Raw genomic sequence first — 20,824 nt, 5'->3', positions numbered from 1 at the left:
TTTTCAGCTCCTGTCCTGTAATAGTAACATGTTGGTCACCACATACTGCCTCTGGGAAATTATGCAGTTACTTTTCCATCACCTTTCCTTGCACTCGTATCTCCTCCTCACACAGTGTAGAAGAGACATGTATTCTCCACAAACAAGGCGTTAAGAACAATAAGAACCAGAGCCACTTCCTCACATGACCTCCATCTCTTTCGGCTCCAGATGTCAGGATGGCAGTGGGAGCGGCAGTGGCAATGCCCCCCTCGACCAGAAGTTCCTTCTAAAGTGGAGCGTGCCTCTGAGCTTCGTGGAAGTGCTAGAGTTTGGATCCAGCGAGGACATGGCCGAAAACAGCCGCTACCCAACATCTCATTCCGGGGAGAAGGTGGTCATCAACGCTAAGCCAAGTATGAAACACATTGTCACATTCTGTTATTTGTGAAGTGTTTGAAGTGTTAGTTTCTCTCTCTGTCAACGAGGGGACAATAGGTCTGTTAGAAAAGGTGATAGAATTCAATTAGCTGTGTTGTTAGAGAGCCAAGTATGGACAAAGAACGTTGATTGTTACTGGGCATTCACAGATATTTCTAAAATTGTGTCTGTCCTGCACAAACCATCCAGCCCAGCCTGAGTTTGTGTTTTTTCCTACTGCAATCCTCTGGTGTGCTGGCTGCCGACTCCAATGATTTCAGTCTTTCCACTGGCTTCTCCGCTGTCACAGACAGCTGCTCAGCCACTTTAAAAGGCCAAGATCAGACACACCAGAGGCATAACCAAAGTATATATTTTGGTGGTCGCAGCACTGCAGTTTTTATTCTAGGATGTAGATTTTATTTTGTGTGCATGTGTTTGTGCCGAGGTAATGCGAGTAGTGCACATTGCTGGGCTGGTGAGTGCTTTCGTTCTGTATCATCCCTGGTCTGTCAAAGGTTGAATGTACGTATTCAACCTGAGGTCAAAGGCTCAGGCTGTCAGTTTCCAATGCTAGTGGGCTGGAATCCCTACCACTGAGAAACACACTGCACTCTCTCTCACCATCACTCTCTCCCTCTTCCTCTGCAATACAGTTACATAATGTTCAGTCTTTTGCTGCCAGGTGTCACAGTGTCACATTTATCTTTTAATACATCTGGCAACCTTTTCGTATGTGTTGCAGCATACAGTCCACCTGCTATGTTTGATCGCTACACTTTCCCGATCTTCCACATCCTTTAAATAGTTCACCCCTCTTGTATACCCTTTTCCCTTTACCTCCACTAAAGCTCCACTTAGTGCGCTCTCTCATCCATATCCTGCCCGGCCACCTGTCTCCCTCTGATACTTCACTGAGCTCTATGCAGATGGATCAGACAGACCTGAGTAACATATGGTCTGACTGTAGGGGTTTTCCTAGAGCTGCAACTGACAGACAGGTTCACAGCCTCATCCCGATGTGATGACACGTATGCATGAACACTCTCCTTAAGGCCATATGAGTCTCAAATATATCGTTTTGTTCTTACAAATAGCAGTTCATTGAATTAAGTGTGGAAGTTGATTTTGAGATTATATGATTTGACCACAGTGATTTACAAAAAAGACAAAGAAGTGCCTTATTCCCTTGGCTGGACTGCATTACCATATTAGTCAACACTTACTTGCTGACCTTCACTCAGTTTCCTCGCTCTAATTGAGTTATTCCCCAACCAACGTCAGCTCTGTGTGTGTCCCTGGGAATATGTGTGTGCATTGTTCAGGAACTTTTACCAAGTGGAAACGATTGTTTGTCAGTCAGCTGTGTGCAGCCAAAAGCAGCTCGGTGAGCGGCCTGCTAGAAGACAATGAAAAGGCTCTCCGACACATGATGTCACCTCTTTTTGTGTCTCTGTGCTCAGTTCAACTCTTCTCTACACTGCATAGCAGTCAGACCACCATGCAGCCCGCTCATCTCAAGTTACATTTTCCTGCTGCTTTGAGTCAGTATGTAATTTGTAGATAAATTGTTTGTTTTTAGGAAGTGTGTAATTGCTGGGATGACTTGCATGTTTCCTATGATGCTGCCAAGCCTGTTTTGAAAGAAAAGAACTTGTGGCATTTGGCGCTCTCACAAAGAGCCATTCAGGAAGTTGGACCGGGGTTGAAATGAGTTGCTGAGTGCCCGTTTTGTCTGTGAGAATGGTCAATTCAGTAGCGTCCTATTATTTGAACTACTAAATACAGATCAAATACAGATCAAATACAGAAAAAGATGGTAGAATCACAAGGCTTGTTAATAATTTAGATTCAAACTACATCCCTGTTTGATTTATACTCGAAACATGCACAGGGATATTGAAAAATATGTAGTTCAATCACTTTTCTGTTATTCAACAATGTCCATATTAAGTCTTAGGAGTCTCAAGATACAATTGTAGTTGCACTTGCTCCAAGCATGACACAGCATAGAGCAAACATGACAGGTTTATTCAGCGTTTCTGCCCTGACCTGAATTCAACCCCCATGCTGAGACAGATGAGCCATGAAAATTGCACACAGAGCGATTGGAGAAGGCAGATAAGTGAAATGGAAAAGAAAACATGGTAACAAAAGTGCACAACACACTCCAACAATGCTTTTCTCCTTTGCTCTTCTTAAAGGTTTATGTAAATAAACATGACCTGATGAAGGATGGCTCTGATATGATCCAGTAACATGAATTAAATTACAAAGAGGTCAAACATCAACGAAATGCAAAAGCCATACACCCGACTGTAGGCGGTAGGTAAGGAGGACAAATAATGTGTGTGTCTGTGAGCAGCATCTTGTGTGCAAGCTCAGAGGGAGACATTTCTTTTAGTACTTCTCCCAGAGACCACGTACAAATGGCGGATTTTTAAAATGCACAAACTGCCGTAGAGTGTCCCATGAATGCCCAGTCAGCGAGTCCTGGACTAGGTTGCCATGGAGTCGGAGCACCAGGCAGACTGACTATTGTAAAAGAAGGCGAGGAGGAGGGAAGGAAGGAAAGGGAGAAGAGAAAGTAGAAAGGCAGAAGCAAACAAAGTCTTTTTGGAGCCAAAGACTCCGATGCGGTTTAACTGTTTGTTCACTGGTGCTCTCTGTCTACAGTTAATGTTGTGTGCAGTAAAATGTTTGCAGTTAGGTTTTAATTGGAAAGAGCCTTGTGCATGTTTATTGAGCCATTTGATCGAATGACCTCAATAACTTTTCAGTTGACAGTTTTGGCCAAATGAAAGGCATTTCCCCCCCTGTGCTCTGCACAAGCTGTTCTTCATGAGAGAGCAAGAAGGAGATAAAGAGGCAAAGGCCTGTGCACACAAAGCAAACCGTTGTTTCCTTTTGATACAGAACAACAACAGAGTAAGCGCTCTTATCACAACACCTAGGATCATTATGTTCAATATTTTGAGCACAAGGTCAAAAATGATGAAAGGCAAATACCTCGGGTTGCAATGGGTCGGACACATTTCCAGGGGAGGTTAAGCTAAGGGTGGGGGATACACATACAAAGCATAACTAGGTCTAATGGCATGTTTTGGTTAAAGGTAATTCCATTTAATTGAATTGTTCATCTGCGCTCTCTTCCATCACATGAACAGATCATATGCTCGCATCCCAATTACATAGGAATTCAGTAAAAGTACAACCCTCTGCGTGCACAATGCATCCTCCCACTGTCTGAGCCAAAGGTATACTTACTGGAGTGAATATATTTTATATTCTTTATGCTATTTCAGTTAACCAGCAGATAGTTTGTGTTAACTAGCTGGTGCCATGTGGGATGTAGCTTGATGGAGCGTGCTAATTGAAGAGTTACCATTCATCTATTGCCATTCATTCTTTATTATAAAATATTTATTTTAGAAATGAGTTGCTCACTTTAAACCCTTGGTTCACACACAGCACACACACATACCTTTCCTCATTAGTTAACTTGCTAGCTAGCGAACTCACCACATGACACAAATGAATGGATTTATTTGATCAATTAACTGATTGTGTCTGCTTCAGATATGGTTTCTATCTTCATGTGACTTGGTCAATACAGCTTCTGCAGATAACGCCTATATTTCCTTTTTGTACCCGTTAATTCCCATGAATTCGCCTTCATTTCCTGTTCATTTCCATGGCAAGTTTCCACCTGGAATATTCCAGAAATGTTGCAACCCTAAGCATAACTATTGCAGCATACATACAGTAGGTTCACAAGTAAAGAACAGGAAGGATGACACATGCTGAAATGTCAAAAACTCAATATGTGTGTAGCCTCTGAAAGACAACATCATGGTGTTCTTGAACAAGCAGCATACTGGTGAGAATCACTGCAGAGTTTGCAGAGCTGTCGTCGCTCCCTGTGGGAAACCGATTGATTGGCTTTTATTGATCTTTGTCTTTGTTTGTCCAATTTGAACTGCTTCTCTCACCAGACTGGACTCTTTGCTGCGTGTGTATCCAACAAGGGAGACATCAGCTTTTTAGGTCTCAATTTTCTCTGCTTCTTGTCAATCTCGTAGACTTCAATTCACCACTCTCTATGTTTTCAAAACTTACACTCAACTTTTTAATATGAATCAATCAAAGCTTTGTAACTAAAACAAATTCATCTCTGCTTTTCATTTTGCTGTTTCTGTTTCTAATATATCTTTGTTTTCTGCGTAGACAAGCTGTATATGGGCCCCGGTCAGTTGTACCAAGATCTGCAGAACCTGATCCATGACCTCAGCATGGTCAACCAGATCTGCAGCATGATCAGCAGCCTCAAAGGCAACTACCAGGTACTGTATGACAAGAAAACAAGCAATAAAGTAAAGTCACATGCATTCAACTCAATACATTTCTATAATAATAATAAACAAAAGAAACAGGATGTTTTGGCAGGCTAGCGTTATGTTATAAGAGGAGGGAAGCAGTGTGTGGTAGAGCGAAAGAGATATATATTCAGTATACACACACTCACGCACACAAGAGCGCGGGGCGAGCCCGTCTACAGGGAGACGATAGGACAGAGATGTCGTGTACAGTGCTTCAGTGCGCTCGCATAATTGCAGTGTGAAACCAAAACTTACTGGATTAAATGTTTACAATGTAACAAAAACACGAGCCGTGGACCTTGGTTCGGACTTTCAGGTATGAAAAGACCCCAAAATAAAAGGCAATAACATAACTTATCATCAACATAGTAATTAAAAAATGTTTTAGTCTTCATCGTCCCTTGGGGGAACTTTAATTAAAGTTTAATTAAAATGTGATAACATTTAATCCAGATAAGCATCAGTTAATCATATCTGAAAGGGAATAAATATCAAAAACAGGTTGTCACAAAGGGGACAAATGAATACACATAAATCAGAAGTCTAATTTGTTATGAATTATTGAATATCTGTATTCTGTTTTTTGCATTGTGACTAAATATGAGTTGAATAGTTATACTGTTTCTGTTAATATTCTTGGAAGCTTGCCACAAGTTGACATAGACAAATGTTCCTCCAGTGTACCTCAGGACTTTTAAAATCCCATTCATCATGCTTCCCCTCAGATGTCCATAAGGGCTGGGCTGTTATGAAGGCGTGTAATGGTTAAGCTGTGGAATGTGCCGGCGTGGGCAATTTGTCTCGGGAAGACTACGAGTCTCTTATGTCTTGATTTTCACCATTCAACCCTGTCATATCATGTGGCCACACACACACACACACACGCCTGTCTGTACTGTTGGGATGGAGGTTTAGTTTGCAGAGCACAGCATGAGTGTGTGAGGCTGTGTTTGTGCTGTAGCGGTCCGCCTGTCAGAATCCGAGTGGGAGGCAGAGTAACAGAGAGTCTCTCAGAGAGACATGTGTCCCAGAGATGGAGGGAGGGACGGAGAGATTGATGGGAAAGGAAAGAAAAAAGCAGCGCTGAGCTGTTTGAGCTGCCAAGCATTTTCCTCAACACTACATTTTATAACCTCGATGGCACTGACGCTATTCTAATTATCGATGTACAGAAAGCTTCTTCATACAGTTTGGATCCATTGATTGAAAGGTCAAGATATTATTGTCAAATTAGTGATGGCACTTTAAAAGAAAACTTCTCCCCTAAATTGACCATTTTTATATCAATTAATTACTTAATTATTCATTTGTAAAGAAAACTTCTTTCATGGCTCCACGGTGAACGAAGAAGCCCCCATGTACTTCAATTCATCAAGACTGTTCTGCATGTTTTGGATTCTTTGTTCACTGTGGGCACATGCTGGAAAAGCTACATTCACAGTGATTGGAATAGAAATTGTCATATTTGGGTGAAGTTTTCCTTTAAGGCCAAATTTCTGATCGCTTCCATCAAAACTGAACCACTGACGATGCGTAAAGCAGCCTGCACTGATTGGCAAGGAAAGCACATATTCCACTACGATATAATGTAAATAAGATGTTCAGTTTTCTATTGTCGTGATTATTCAACCATCCCGTACGTTTTGAGGCTGTACTTTGAGTTATTCAGCAGCGTTTTATTCTGTTTACATATACAGATGAGCAAAGATACTAGAAACCAAATACAGTCCAATATAATCCAGTCTAATACAAACACACCACACATTGCATCCTTGTGCCACTCAATATAAATGAGTGTAATGTAATTTCATTCCCGTTCCTACTGTTGTGTCCGTCACTAAAGCTTTTCCTTTCTCTCAATTATTTCCCCCCTTAATTTCATTACCCTTTTCCTCCTTCTCTCTCCCACTACTCTTTTCTTTCTTTCTATCCCTCCATTATCCTTGTGTACAGAATGTAAACCCCACAGTGGCCCAGGATTGGGTATCAGGTCTCCAGAGGCTGATACTGAAGAAGGAGGAGGAGATCAGGGCAGCTGACCGGTGTAGGATCCAACTCCAGCTGCCTGGCAAACATGACAAGTTTGTGTTTTACATACACGTATACAAAACTCTTGCCGCACAAACAGCATTTTAACAGTCCCAGCACTTGCCCCCCATCCTCGTCCTGTTTATCTTTGGTCTGTCTTCGTCCCCTTTTATCCTGCTTTCTTCATTCTGTCCCTTCCAGCTACTCTATGTGCCTGTAGCTTTAAGAAAGAGTATGAGGGCACATTTGGTTATTTGGACAAACAAGTTTCTCCACCAGCTCTAATCTGAGGCATGCATCTCAGGGGAGGAAATGTGCATCAGGGTTTCCAACCAAAAGGCTACCTAGTGCTGCAGCTGTTGCTCAACATGTCACACATTTACACACACTATTATCACACTATTAGAGTCTTCACATGGTGCATCTTGTGTTGTCTCTCTCTCTCTCTCTCTCTCTCTCTCTCTCTCTCTCTCTCTCTCTCTCTCTCTCTCTCTCTCTCTCTCTCTCTCTCTCTCTCTCTCTCTTTCTCTTTCTTTCTTTCTTTCTTACACACTCCATCCCTCATCCCTGCTGCATTTAGCTGGTGAGATTATCCACGGGTATGTTTGGAAACACAGCTGTGCCTCTCATTCCTTTCCTGATCCCTTAATCGTAAATCACACAAAACATAACACTTCAGCCAGTGACAGGAGAGATGCATTTCAAACAGGTCCCCGCCAACAACACGCATGCTGTCTACACGAGCTGCTGATAGAAGTGATAATTGACATCGACTTCTATGGCATTTGTGTCACAGTCTGTCTAGTCATTCAGTATTGAATGGGCAGAATCATGTGCCCCCTCGGCTGGTATTCAACCCAGATAGAGCTCTTTTCATTTGACTATATTGGGTATTTTATTGTGAAAGATGCAGTGGATTAGTGTGTATGCAAGAATATTCCAACTCTGCTTAGAGAAATGTTAAATCAAAGTCAGGCTCTATGGCTGCCAAAGTGTTCACGCTCCGCAGTACATTAATCATTCAGTATAATTTTGTTAAAGCGTCTCTTATGTTGGGTTTGCAAACACTCTCTGGTCCATAAAATACTTTTTTAATCTATGTGATGACTTTTATGTAGTAAATTATTAACTTTCAACTTTTAAACTTCACTTCAAAATGCATATTTGAATCTGTAGTACACGGGAGGAGGGGGGGGGGCATTGTAGTCACACTTTTTCATTCTCAATTCCTGTCAACACGGCTGTTGTGCTAAGTTATCACATAGAGCTTTAAAAAAAAAAAAAAGTGGAGGCACTAAAAAAATGTTTGTCACAAAATATCTCCTGAAATGCATTAATCATGTGATGTGATGTAGATATAACCGTGGTAAAGGTCTGAATGTTCTAATCAGAAGTGTTTTGTCCTCTCTATTGGCAGGTTGGGTAAACCCACTTACTTCAGTGCAGTGTTCAATACTCTCAGCCCAGCCATCAAACAGTCCTGGATCAGTAACTTGCAGATGGCTAAGCTGGCTCTAGGTACAGTACACGGTCTCAGTTGCACAATTGTTTTGTAATTGTGTATCTATGCATTCATACATTTGCCTGGTAGTTGTTAGGTTAACTACATATTATGACTAGATCTAATGAAAATAAAATAAAAAAAGCCTGTACCAAAATATGTTTTAAAGTAAGATAATAGTTTCACAGATAACTTGTGAATTATAAAACATACTGCATAACATTTTGGATCAAGTGCTAGTTGTGTGTGTGTGTTTGTGTTTTACATCAGAGGAGGACAACCTGCAGGGCTGGTTCTTTGCAGAGGAGGATGGAAATCAGATCAAAAAGCAGAAACACCCTCTACTACTTCGACAAATGCCTGTGGTCATGTCAAAACTACAGGAGTTCAAGGTGAGACTTTTTCCTTTTAATAGAATTTTCTTAAATGAAGGCAACGAGTCATTAACCATAGTTCGGTTAGCTCAGTTGGTTAGAGCAGTGGTCCCCAACCACCGGTCATTTGGTACCGGGCCGCACAGAAAGATTGAATAAAAAAAATCACCGGATACATCTGTCTGTGTCTCTTAACACAAGTCAAGACGCTCGTCTGTCACGTGATACTTTACTTCAACAATGAGAGGAAAACAAACGTCTTTAAAGAGCTTTTTTGGAAAAGGGAAAAGACCCAATGAGGAGACATTTAAAAGACAATATCAGGAGTCCTACTTAAAATACGTGTTTATCGCTCCAGGTGATTCTCATGCGCCACTCTGCATAATATACAGGCACATGAGGCAACGAAGCCTTCATAACGGCACCCGGCATTAAAAGACAAGCCCTTGGAGTTTTTTGAAAGAAAACAACATGAACAAGAAGGACATAGTGCACTGAGAGCGTCATACTTAGTGACTAACTAAGAGAAGAAACCTTTTACCATTGGTGAAGAATTGATACCCCTATATTGGTCCGCCTGCAGAGACACAAGCTCAGGGCTCCCACTAATTCAGCGTAATGGTGAGTTTTTTTATGCACTTTATATTTGTTTTAATGCTGGCCGTATCGTTTTATTCCCCCCGGTCCGCGAACCTATTGTCTTACATAAAACCGGTCCGCGGCATAAAAAAGGTTGGGGGACCGCTGGGTTAGAGCATTGTGCCATAAGGTTATAAGGGATAGTTTGTGTGCAGATTAGAGAATATTAAGTCCAACATGGTAACTTCTAATGGACATATTGGCTGGTTAGCGTTGTTGGTTACAACGTGGTCGTATTAATGCCAAGATCTTGGGCTGGATCCTCTCACGGGACAATGCTCACATTGAAACACTGACCTGTGGCCAGTCAACCTATAGATTACGATGATGTATGCTATGTTAAATGTCACATTTGTTGAGGTGGTATCCTGAAAACAAGGGAACAAGCAAATTGACCCAACGATTTCTCAACTCTAAAATCATTTAATGTTCACATATTTATTTATTTCACCGATTTGTGGTATGGAGGTAAACTTCACTCCGCCTTGCGTCCTTATTGTGAGTTGTATTTGGAGGAGTGCAGAAGCTACTAACTGGAAATCAGGCCTTTACTGTAAGGGAAAAGAAGGTCTTCGCTTTTAAATGTTATCTTATCAACTGTCTGAGTGTTCGTGTGAGAAATTCTTTCTCCAATGTCAAACAAGGAAATAAATTAATCCTAGCCAACAATTTCGTTGTGTAGATGTTTTTCTTGGCTGGACACTAAATGATGCTGATATGAGGACTGGCGTGTGTGTTTGAATCTGTTTGTGGGAGCATCAGACTCCAAAAAGTAGAAAACAGTCAAGAAAATGTAGTTTTTAAACATTCTTTGTATTTAGATATTTATTTATTCATCGTGTCCAGACATATTATATGACACTGATCTGTGGAATAGAGTGAGATTACACTATGCAGTATTGACTGACCAACTATGGAAAGAATTGAATTTTCACTCTCTGATGTGGCCGGTTAGCTCAGCTGGTTAGAGCGTGGTGCTAATAACGCCAAGGTCACGGGTTCGATCCCCGTACTGGCCACTCAGTTATTTAGATCACTTATCTTAGATCCCACTAACTAGTAGTCATTCATTTGCATTTGGTTTAAGCCAATGTTGTTGGTCGCTGGAATTGTGAGCCTAAAGTGAACTGTTTCTACTCGACATCAGAATTAAGTCATAGATCTTTAAAAAACAAACAAAATCTGGACACTAATTTAAAAAAACTGGACACATGTTTTCTTTATCCTGTAAATTCCTACATGGTGACTTGATGCTCATCTGACCTTCTTTCCTCATCACCCTCTCTTATATCTTGCTGGTCTGTGACAGGTGGAATGTGCTGTTCATAATCCAGAGCCCCACATCAACACAGAGAGCACAGCAGATACTCCCGTCGTGGGCCATGGCTGTGTCTGGGTGAGACATTGTTCCTATTGTTCAGTAAAGAAACACTTTGTTAGAGATTACATTTCAACAATTTCACAAAATGAGAGTTTAATCCAACGTTTATAGTGGCTACCTACAACAATATGTGGTTCTTCCACCCAAAGCGAGAAATACAATTGAAGTTCTGTAGGAAAACCTTCGTGGGCCTCAACCCTGAAATCTAAGTTTGAGACTAAAGGATTTAGTTAAGTGTGTTGAGTGGCTTTAACAGCTGTTTATTGGCAAAGGGTCTCGCTGTCCTCTTATTTTCAGCACCAACGATTATTTAAGTTGAACCACTTTTCTGTCAGTGAGTCTGGCTGAGAGCAGTTTCTCACTATAATGTGTGAGCCGAGCAGATGGTAAGTTTTTGCTGTTCTTCATTCAAAGTGTTTAATGTCGCCCTGAGAAAAACAATCTGGGTTTGACAATAAGTGAAGTACTTAAGTTTTTTTCTCAAAATAAACGAAGACTGTCATTACCATGGTAATCACTGCTAATGCAGGGATTCTGACCATCAGGGAAAGCCTTGCTAAAGATATAAACATCACTCCAGCTGGTTGTTTTCATGGTAAGGAAACATAAACTGTTGCCGAAAGATCTTAAACTGAAATATGATTTTTTTAAAGTTGTTTGATGTTAGTTGTTTTTAACATAATTGAATGTCTCAGAAGATAAGTATCGGTATATACAGTATAGTTTATATTATACATGTGGTGCGTACTTCAGTCTTGTTATTTGCTTTTCTTTTCCTATGCTGTGTTTTCCGTGCTGAGTAACTTAGAAAGATGTTCATTCTTAACTGGGCGAAATCATTTATTTATTGATATTTAAGTATTAGGACTACATATTAAAAAGCGTCTTTATCTTTGTTCAGGTTGCGAGTTGCACCAATCAGATGGGCCAGATATCCATAGTGACCATGCAGAGCTCCAGCCCTAAGGTAACTGAGTGTTTCAACGTGGAGTCCCGTATCCTCTGCATGGCCTACGTCCCTGCAGAGCAACCCCAGGAGAGCGGCGAGAAGGTCCCCGAAAACAGCTGCGCGAAGGCCAGTGATTCTCCCAGTGTCTGTCTGGGCATGGAGGAGGGCAGGTACAGCACTAAGTGAACTTACTACAGTGTGCCTTTTAATATCTGTCCACGAGTAACAATAAACCTTTCAATGATGCATCCGTAAATGATAAACTACAGGTTTTAATTATGCATGTATTGGTGGTAAAAGTCAGGATCAAAGACCAAGGGCGTCTTTCTAGACTTTCGCACCAAAGTTTCTCAGTAGTAGAGAGCGAGATACAACAAAGTGGCCAATATATTTATGGCGCTTTTCCACTAACTTGAATAGACTATAATGAAATGTAGCATTTAAAAGTCCCGTTGCTGTGTCCATCTGTCACTTTCATTTTCTTTTAGTGGAAGTATTCTCTAAGCACAAATCTCAAGACATTTTCAAAATCGGTCAAAACGCAGAAGAGTGAGTTTTTATTATCAGACTATATTTAGTCTTTTGGGGCTTCTGTTTAAAAAAATATAAAAAAATCATTATATTTTAGGAAAAAACAGTAGTCCCAAGTGCTCAAAGACTAATTTTTTTTAAAGATTCTGATGTTAACCATTGATAAAAGTGATTTTCCATGTGAGCTAACAATTTCAAAGTTGTACTACATGGTACTTTCCCAAAGTGTCCGTACCAGATTTCAAGAGTTCAGACCAATCAGAACAAATGTTTTTGGCATTTTTCCTTATACTAAATATAGTCTTTGGGTTGATAATTTGACAAACCATCCTCAGGGAAAGTGAGTTCATTGAATCACTGTGAAATGTTCCTCAAACACTCACAAAAAAATGACCGAAGGCAACAATCTGCAACTTCTTCGACTGCCAACATGTTATAGATAACAGTCAGACAGACGTGTATAAGTTTGCTTCTAACTTTATCTCCTGTCTCGTTCAGCATCATTGTGTATAAGAGCAGCCAGCGGTCCAAGAAAGTACGTCTTCAGCATTTCTTCACCCCAGACAAGTCCACCGTCACCAGCCTGGCCTATAAGAAACCGTGTCTGTACGTCGGCCTGGTCAGCGGCTCCGTGGCGGTCTACTCCAGGTCACAAGGTGTGTGTTTGAGGAGGGGAGAGACTCCATTTGTGCATCTCTTCTGTTATCGTCTCAGAACTCTGCCTTTGTAATGTTTGTTGATACTCTCAAATAGCTGTAATTAGGGCAATTACGAGGTTAAATCACTGTTATTATGTGAAACAAAAATGCATTCATGGAGTTAATTAGATTGGGTTTGAAAACTGTGTAGGCTGACAGTTTACCTCAAGATTTAGTCTGCAACAGCCCTAAGTTGTGTAACCGTAACCATAATGTGCCATGAATAAGAGCACTGTTGCTCACTTGGTAACTTTGTTGTTAAATTAAGCAACTTTTAACACACTTCTGCTTTACCAAGAGCAACCAGCACCATATCTGGTGACTTTTTCCAATTATAGGCAGAACATGTGAAGTACTACAAAGCTGAAACCTTTTGCAGCACTGAATGAAAGGGGTTATTCTGAGGAGAACATACTCCCAGAGTGGTATATCGCTCTAACGGCTATGTTCTTTCTATGAGTTGCTGTTAAGTGTGTAAGTCAGAGGCTCACTGTGTAGCTCGAGGTCAGGGGTCTCCTCTGTTCTGTGTTGAGGTTCTGTTTCCGTTTGCTCGGTTGTCTGGGAGAAGCCAATCTGTTCACGGTGACCTATTTTATGTCTTCTCTCCCAGACGAGCACAGACGCATTAGAAGAGAGGATCTGAGCCGCACTCTTCCCACAGTCTTCCACAATCTGTGTTTTGTTCCATCTCGTATTGGCTTTCATAGCAGTGCAAACAGAGAGTCTCTGAGCTTCCTCCTCTCTCTGTCTGTGTTTTTGTATTTCTCTGCCTTCTCTCACGTAAAGTTGTTGTTCAACCAGCTGATTTTAAGTTTTAACAGTCTCACACTTTCTACCTTTTGGGTGATTTATTTGTAAATATACGGTTATACGCTATTAACTGCGTGCTTGTATTTTTGAGTTTTTTAAGACTCCTTGTATTTCTTGGCTGTTAGGTTGCTATCACTATCCTGTGATGCCACCATTGCTAAAGGCGTGTTTTACAAACCTCAGTCACACATATTCAGTCCTCTCCATGCACCCGTTTGTTCCAACATCTACAAGGAAGAACCTTTAAGTGTCCTTGCTCAATTCCCACCTTTGTTGTTCTGTAAAGCTGGTCTCTTAAGCGTGTGTGTGCTAGAGAAAGGTAGAAACAGAAAGAATTTGGAAGATAGCCTGAGGACAGAAACACAGGAGGAAAACTATTCTCACTTATTCCACAGCGGAGTGACGGTTTGCCTGGCAGAAACATAGTGAATGTATGCAACTGTTCAGGAATGTTCAGGACTACTCTGTGTTATGATGCACGTGTCACCTCTCTCCCCCCACCCCCCCCCTTTATTCTCCACACACCAATTATTAGACACTGGCACAGAGTATGCCAGCGTTGGCCTCTGTTGAACTGAATGTTCCAACAGTTTCAGTCGATCGTCACCACTGGTGTGTCAAATGAATCCCCAGAAGAAAATCCTGGCCCTAGATCTTCTGAATCTGATTTGTATGGCATCAACAGCTCTGTCACTGTCACTGGAACATTACGCCTGATGATAAAAGGATGAGTCATCCTGCATAGTTTGGTAGGGAAACTGTTCCCTGAGTCCCCATTGTAATGCTGCTCAAGTACTCAATCACGGTGAAAAGCTCTGCCTGTAAACCATTAGCATTTAAAGTAGACCCACGGTTTACATTGCAGCGAAGAAAGCAAGCAGAATTGGAAAAATGATCGGCTTATCCTTGGAGGTTAAACTGTCGGCTGATCAAAGGGGACCCTCACAGTGAATAGTGACGAGACATCAGAAAGAACGACTTTGTTTATAAAGCCCTTAGTGCTGACATATCTTGCATGGAAATGCTGTCCTGCTGTAGATGCAGTGTGTCTGAAGCTGGACAGTCAGCCTCATTCTGCCATGCTTGCCATTTCCTTTTGTGACTGACTGCATGAGAGATGGAGAAAGAAGGAGGCAATGATTCGGCAAAGGTCACACGTCATAGCGAGACTGTCAGGACATAAACTCTGTTCTCGTTCGTTCTGCCATCCTGCATCAGTTACTTTTCCCTGTTGGGAGCGTTCGGCGTTATTTGTTGTTTGCTGCAGCTTTGTCAGAATATGAAAAATGATTGGCTTTTTTTAATCAGCGCTCACTGTCTGGTTTGTCTGCTGCTGTTGGTGCACACACACTGTGATGAGTGGTTTGTTGCAGCTGAAGGAATGCTACAGTTTAAGAAGTGAGGTGTGGGCAGACTTACATAACACTGCAAGTTGGCAATCCTGTATTTTCTTATTATTTTTCTCCACTGCTCCTTTTCTTTTCCTCTTTTCTTTTCCTCATGTACTTCTACCTACACAGTATGATTCGTACAATAATATACACAGAGCATTACTGGAAAGCTAATCCCACCTAGCCCCTTTAGTGGGAGATTACCCGTACTTCCCCAGTCATTACTGTACCTCTGAAAGAACATCTCTCCCTGCGTGGCACCTCTGCCTTCAATAGCCGCCTTTGTGCCTTCTCTTAACAAACACTATTGGTGAGGCCTTATTCACTTCCTGGCCTAGATTAGCTAAGGGAGTGTGGTATCTAGAGGAAATGAAGTCTCTATTCAACACAAGGCCCTTATAGTTAAAAGTACATGCCAGTAAAAAATTACTGGTTCTATGAAAGTCCTGAGAGTCGAGAGACAGAAACAAGATTGTGGTGATGCATTTTCTAAGTCTGATCTTAATTGTAAAGAAGGATTTACCAGGATAATCTTTGTAAATTCCTTAAAAGTTTTTTCATCCGTGAAAAACTGTTTGTTGTTGTAATACTCAATTTGGCCACAAGAGGCCGAAGTGCATTACTACCCCATATTTCAAATAGGACTAAAAGCATTCATGTTTTCTTCCAGGTGAGATTTATTTTCTCTGTTCACTCTAAACACAAGGGACACATAATGTGTGTTAGCAATCAACACAGGATAGAAAACAATTTACATCAGATTTGGATCACAATAAAAAGAAATCTCTCTTGCCTCTCAGTGCTTCCGTACCTTGCAATGTTTGTGTCTAAAATTGATCAAATATAGAAAATAAATTCTGTCCAACAAGCCTACGTTTGCTCTCATTTTCTGACATGGATTTGAAGTCTAGTGAATATAGTGGTTGCAGAAATGTAATTGTGTTGATATTTATAAAGGCACTGCATGGGGTGTTTCATTGCAGTCAAGCTGGCACTGTAAGTGCCCGAGCACATGTAGAACCGAGTGTGTAGGAGGTGTATGTGGGATAGAGCTCAGCTCTGACTAATGCCTCGCAGTCCATCTATATTCATAGTGAAGGCTGTGAAAACCATCAATGGCCAATCCACCAGCATTAACAGTCATAAATGCAGATGACCTTTATAGGCGACACTTATAAAGACAGAGGGTCTATTACTGTTTCTTCCATTTAAATTTAAACCATTCTTCTTTAATTATTACATGGAAAAGTGCTGGAGGTTTACATTGCAGAAGAGAAAACAATAATATCAGTAGAATAATTTATTTCATTATTATAGCTTGTGTTTCACCAGAATGCAACTTTATTAGATTTCAGATCCTTAGCGAATATATGTTTATTCTATATTTGCATATATACTGCATTTTGTTCATAGGGTATTTTGTGAAATGCTTATTGTTTATCTGTTTGAGTACTTCAATGCAAGTATTGTTTTTGTTCCAGATGGTTTGTGGAGCTGTGAGAAGCCTACAGTGCTGAAACTGGGAGTCCTCCCAGTCAAGGCCATGCTGGCTGTGGAGGAGCACCTCTGGGCTTCATCAGGTGGACAGATCTTCATCATCAGCACCCACACACACTGCGTAGAGGTACGTAAATCTAGCTCTGATAACGTAAGGTTACTATCACATACCATGTCTACATCATAAACAGACCTACAGGAAGCCCTGAGAGTGGCAAGTGAGAAAAACTCATTCTTGTGATCCATTTTATGATCTAAATAGTTTTCTTTCCTGTGTTAGACTTAAGAACAGGTGAAAAAGAAAAATGTTTGCCAGGGTGTCTGTGAAAATAAAAGTTTGAGTTTTTGAGAATTTCCTGTGCTCTAAACACAATGTATGTGTGTGTGTGTAAGTGTGTTAGCAAGTTTTATAACATTACAAACAGGAATGGTTTTAGTCCTATTTAGAATATGGGGAAGAGATGGCTTTAGCCTCTTGTGGTTGGAATAAGTATTACAACAACAAAGACTTACAAAAACCTTTTCACCTGTTAAGTCATAACATAACATTTTGTCTTTGTTCATAGCGTTGCATAAACACAGAAGAATTTTTTTTTTTTTGATCAGATGTAGACCAGAATTGATTTCTTCTCGCTTGCCCCTCAGGGCTTCCATACAGAGCAGTTTAGCAGATAACTGTCATTTAAATAACCCTCGTAGGAAAGTTAAGAGCAGAGGTAAGTTTTGAGTGTGGATTTATTTGTTGTTAAGGAGATTTCCCAAGAAGCAGTCGGTGTAAACTGCAGCTCTGTCTCTAGTTGATGAAGGTGCCTCATTTCCCTCCCTCGGATTTCTTCTTTCCATATCCTGAAATATGGGGGGTATTCCCTGTGTGTGTGTGTGTGTGTGTGTGTGTGTGTGTTCTGGCCTGGTTAAGGAAATGGAAGCACCTGCCATGGGTACGGGAATAGTAACGTTCCTGTGACATGCACTCGGTAATAATCTGTTTAGCCTCATTAAGCTCATTATGTTGGACCACCTGCCTGTCTCGCTCTCTTTTCCTCACTGAGGACTTACAGTTAGTGCAGAGAGGTGACTGTAAGTGAAACAGTGGAGAGAGACAGAGAGGAAGTGCTGAGACGGATACAAAGAAATTACACATTTAAATAAATACTTAATAAATAATTAATCAAAGGTAGATGCATTATGAATGACAATGGTTAAAGTGTGTGCCAGACTAAATGCAGGACGTCACATTTACATTTCATGCCCCTGCATCACCACATGTTATCAGAACCCTGTACTGACACTTGTGAATGGACTCTCCTTCGCCAAATATAACTCCACCTACATGTAAAGCAATGTTTGGTGAGATTATGTAACCAGCGGTGATGGAAAAAGCCCAGTTTATTGGTCTCCAAGCACAGAGAATTCAAAATGACACCCTGCACATATAACAACATGTTCTTGTTACACTAATGAAAGAAAGGCACATGAAGAGTTATGGAAAACATTTCAAATAGTTCTTTCTAGTTTGTAGTCACACACAGAAAACACACCCTGTAGCTACTGTCAAGTTTAGCCTGGTTTTAAAAATGTCCATAACAAATCAGTATACAGTGCTGTTGTGCAACAGTCTTTTGCATGTTTCTAACGTAAGCGTTCTCTCATAGGCAGACGGGCAACACAAAGAGCCACAGAATTTAAAAACCCAGATGACTTAAGATTCAAGACTTCGAGCTAGAGGCTCCTGCACTTTAGCTCCTTGAACGAGACCTCAAACAAACATTCACCGGGGAAAAGTGCACTGCTAACCTCAGTTTGCAGGCTATATAACTAATTAACTGGCAATCATGTAATTAACAGCTCATCAGCTACAGAACATTAAACAGCATGCAAATACCACTTTGGTGCGTTTTGATGCTGAACACGTTTTAAAGAGTAAGGAACACCCTTTCATTATTTGTTACTTTGGCTAGAGACATCCTCCCTCAGGCTGGATTTCTTGTCAATGCGCAGTAGGTAACGTCTAAGTCCTGTCTCCCACATCCAGAAGCAGCTGGAGGCCCACCAGGAAGAGGGCATGGTGGTGTCCCACATGGTTGTGGCCGGGGTGGGCATCTGGATCGCCTTCAGCTCCGGCTCCACTCTGCGCCTTTTCCACACCGAGACCCTGGAGCACCTGCAGGACATTAACATTGCCACACCTGTCCACAATACACTGCCTGGTAAGACATACGTAACTGTCATTTCTAGACTGGTGTTATATTTCTAAATATTTGAATAACTGGGAATAGCATTAGGCTTTTCAAGGCTCTTAGTCATCACACAATGAGGTAAGTATGGATTGTTTGGAGAAAAAGTCGCCTTTCCATGGTCAATTATTTTGCCGATTAACAGATTTGTAAAAGATTTTTAGTAACGTCCAAGTTTATAGTGCAAATATTCCGTAGCAAAGACAGAATTTAGGCCGCCTACATTGCTACATTGCTAAATTGCTTTGTTCTACTGTTTTACTGTTTGTCTTTCTTGGACAAATACAATCTGCTTGGGATCTTCTCGTTCCATCTCCAAAGTAACCACGACAGTCCTGGAGGTTTAACTTGTTCATTGAAAAACATTAAGCACACAAACATCAGCTGCCTGTTTGACCTGCTGATACTTTCCTTACTTGTAGGTGGTTAAAGAAAATCTGGAGCCTTGAGGTCCCACACATGCTGTCATGCTGATTCTGTGTTCTTACCACCTTTACCACTTCAACAACCGCTGCCTTTGTCAGTCCTCTCTGCCTGTCCTGCTGTGTCACTCAGTAATGTGACCTGTACGCCTCACTGAGACTAAAACCTTTTAAAGAGTCAAACTGTCTGACGAAGAACAGCAAAGAAAATAGTTCAGTCTTTTGATATCCGATCTTGTGATCATCTAGTCAAACATACTTATTCAGATACAGCCCAGTGGACTTGTGGACTGTGATGCAGGTCCTATAATGACCTAATGTTGTCAAAGTGCTATCAGTGTGGCGCTCCTCCAGACAGCTCTTGTTATGGCAGCTTTGTCATGCTCTCGTCCTCCTTTAGTCTAAACAGTGAATCAGGAACCTCTCATTTTGTCTCTATTCATAGTTGCGTAACAAAAACTTTTGACCCATCAAGTCATATTTAGGGAAACTTGGTTTGCTCTGGAAGGCGTGTAACACTTGTGAAAACAAATAATGGGACAGCCTTTTGATGAGTGGCCAAACAACAGACATGAAATATTACATCACATTGGAATATAGTGCATATTTCCATCTGGGCTAATAGAGTTCAGCATAAAATAACATTATCCAGATATCTGAAACGTTAATGGTACCAAAGATCAAGAGTTTTCTTTGGTGTTAATAAATCACTTAAAAAGCAGAAATAACATTTTCTCCACTAAATATGAACTGTTATGACAGATAAAACCACACCCGTGTAGATTAAACATAAACAACAATGTAGGAGTGTCTGCGGGTTGACATGAGAACAGTGGTTTATTCCTGCTTTGTAGAGCAATTATACTGTACTTACATCATTCCACCATAATGGCTCACCTTTGATCTCTGACTGTGTAAGCCACTGCAGATGTAAACCTGTCATTAGCAGGTTGTAATATCTGCAGAACAGCGTCAGAGGCGAGACAAAGGAGCCATATTTCAAGGACGATTGGTCTCGAGATGAGGGGAGCAAATGTTTGTCAAGACATTAGTTTTGTTACCACGGCAATTGTCGTCATCACAGTAGATGATATTGTAGTCGGTGTGTTGCAGTTGGTTGTGAAACAGTTTCCTGCCATGTGTGTTTAAGCCAAACGTTGTCGTGGTCAAACCAAATGACTGTTAGAGTGACTGTCGTCCCAGGCTGAAGGCATCGCGGCGGCCTGCTGCTGCTTCAGATCTTGTAATCTGCTGCGTTACATCAGCTTGACCCAGAAACACATAGCCTATTAGGATGATTATAGTTTTATTGAGGGGGTTCTTGGTGATTGCTTCTGTCTGTATGAAGTCAGAATTTGCTGCGTTCAATCTCTTTTTCCTCCATGCGGAGTAATGCAGACAACTGTGGTTTGGCGGGCGTTTCTTGTAGCATTCTTTGTTATGTTGGAAGTTTGAAAAGCTTTTTTCTTCTTCTTACAATCGACTCATTGCCTTGCTATTGACTGCACTGGGATTTGATTATGAAATTATGTTTTGATCTGAGTTTAGATTTTTGTGATGACATCTGCGGTTTCATCTGTGTGTGTGTATT

At 41.0% G+C, this 20,824-nt stretch overlaps 1 protein-coding gene and 1 non-coding gene across 2 annotated transcripts in view; both read left to right on the top strand.

Moving 5' to 3' along the window:
* Nucleotides 1-20,824, top strand: part of arhgef10 (Rho guanine nucleotide exchange factor (GEF) 10) — a 50,954-nt gene that overhangs the window by 23,229 nt on the left and 6,901 nt on the right. The window contains exons 18-27 of the mRNA XM_029461101.1: nt 211-395; nt 4,627-4,742; nt 6,732-6,859; nt 8,224-8,324; nt 8,578-8,699; nt 10,630-10,716; nt 11,603-11,820; nt 12,680-12,837; nt 16,562-16,704; nt 18,610-18,784. Of these exons, the coding sequence (XP_029316961.1) occupies nt 211-395; nt 4,627-4,742; nt 6,732-6,859; nt 8,224-8,324; nt 8,578-8,699; nt 10,630-10,716; nt 11,603-11,820; nt 12,680-12,837; nt 16,562-16,704; nt 18,610-18,784 (1,433 nt within the window). The remainder of the gene's footprint in view (nt 1-210; nt 396-4,626; nt 4,743-6,731; nt 6,860-8,223; nt 8,325-8,577; nt 8,700-10,629; nt 10,717-11,602; nt 11,821-12,679; nt 12,838-16,561; nt 16,705-18,609; nt 18,785-20,824) is intronic.
* Nucleotides 10,266-10,339, top strand: trnai-aau (transfer RNA isoleucine (anticodon AAU)). Its single transcript has one exon. It is a non-coding gene; the product is annotated as a tRNA-Ile (tRNA).

The sequence above is a fragment of the Cottoperca gobio genome, chromosome 22 (assembly GCF_900634415.1).
Source record: "Cottoperca gobio chromosome 22, fCotGob3.1, whole genome shotgun sequence".
Lineage (NCBI taxonomy): Eukaryota > Metazoa > Chordata > Actinopteri > Perciformes > Bovichtidae > Cottoperca > Cottoperca gobio.
Note: the sequence above shows the minus strand (reverse complement) of the source record. Positions and strands in the feature narration are given on the sequence as shown.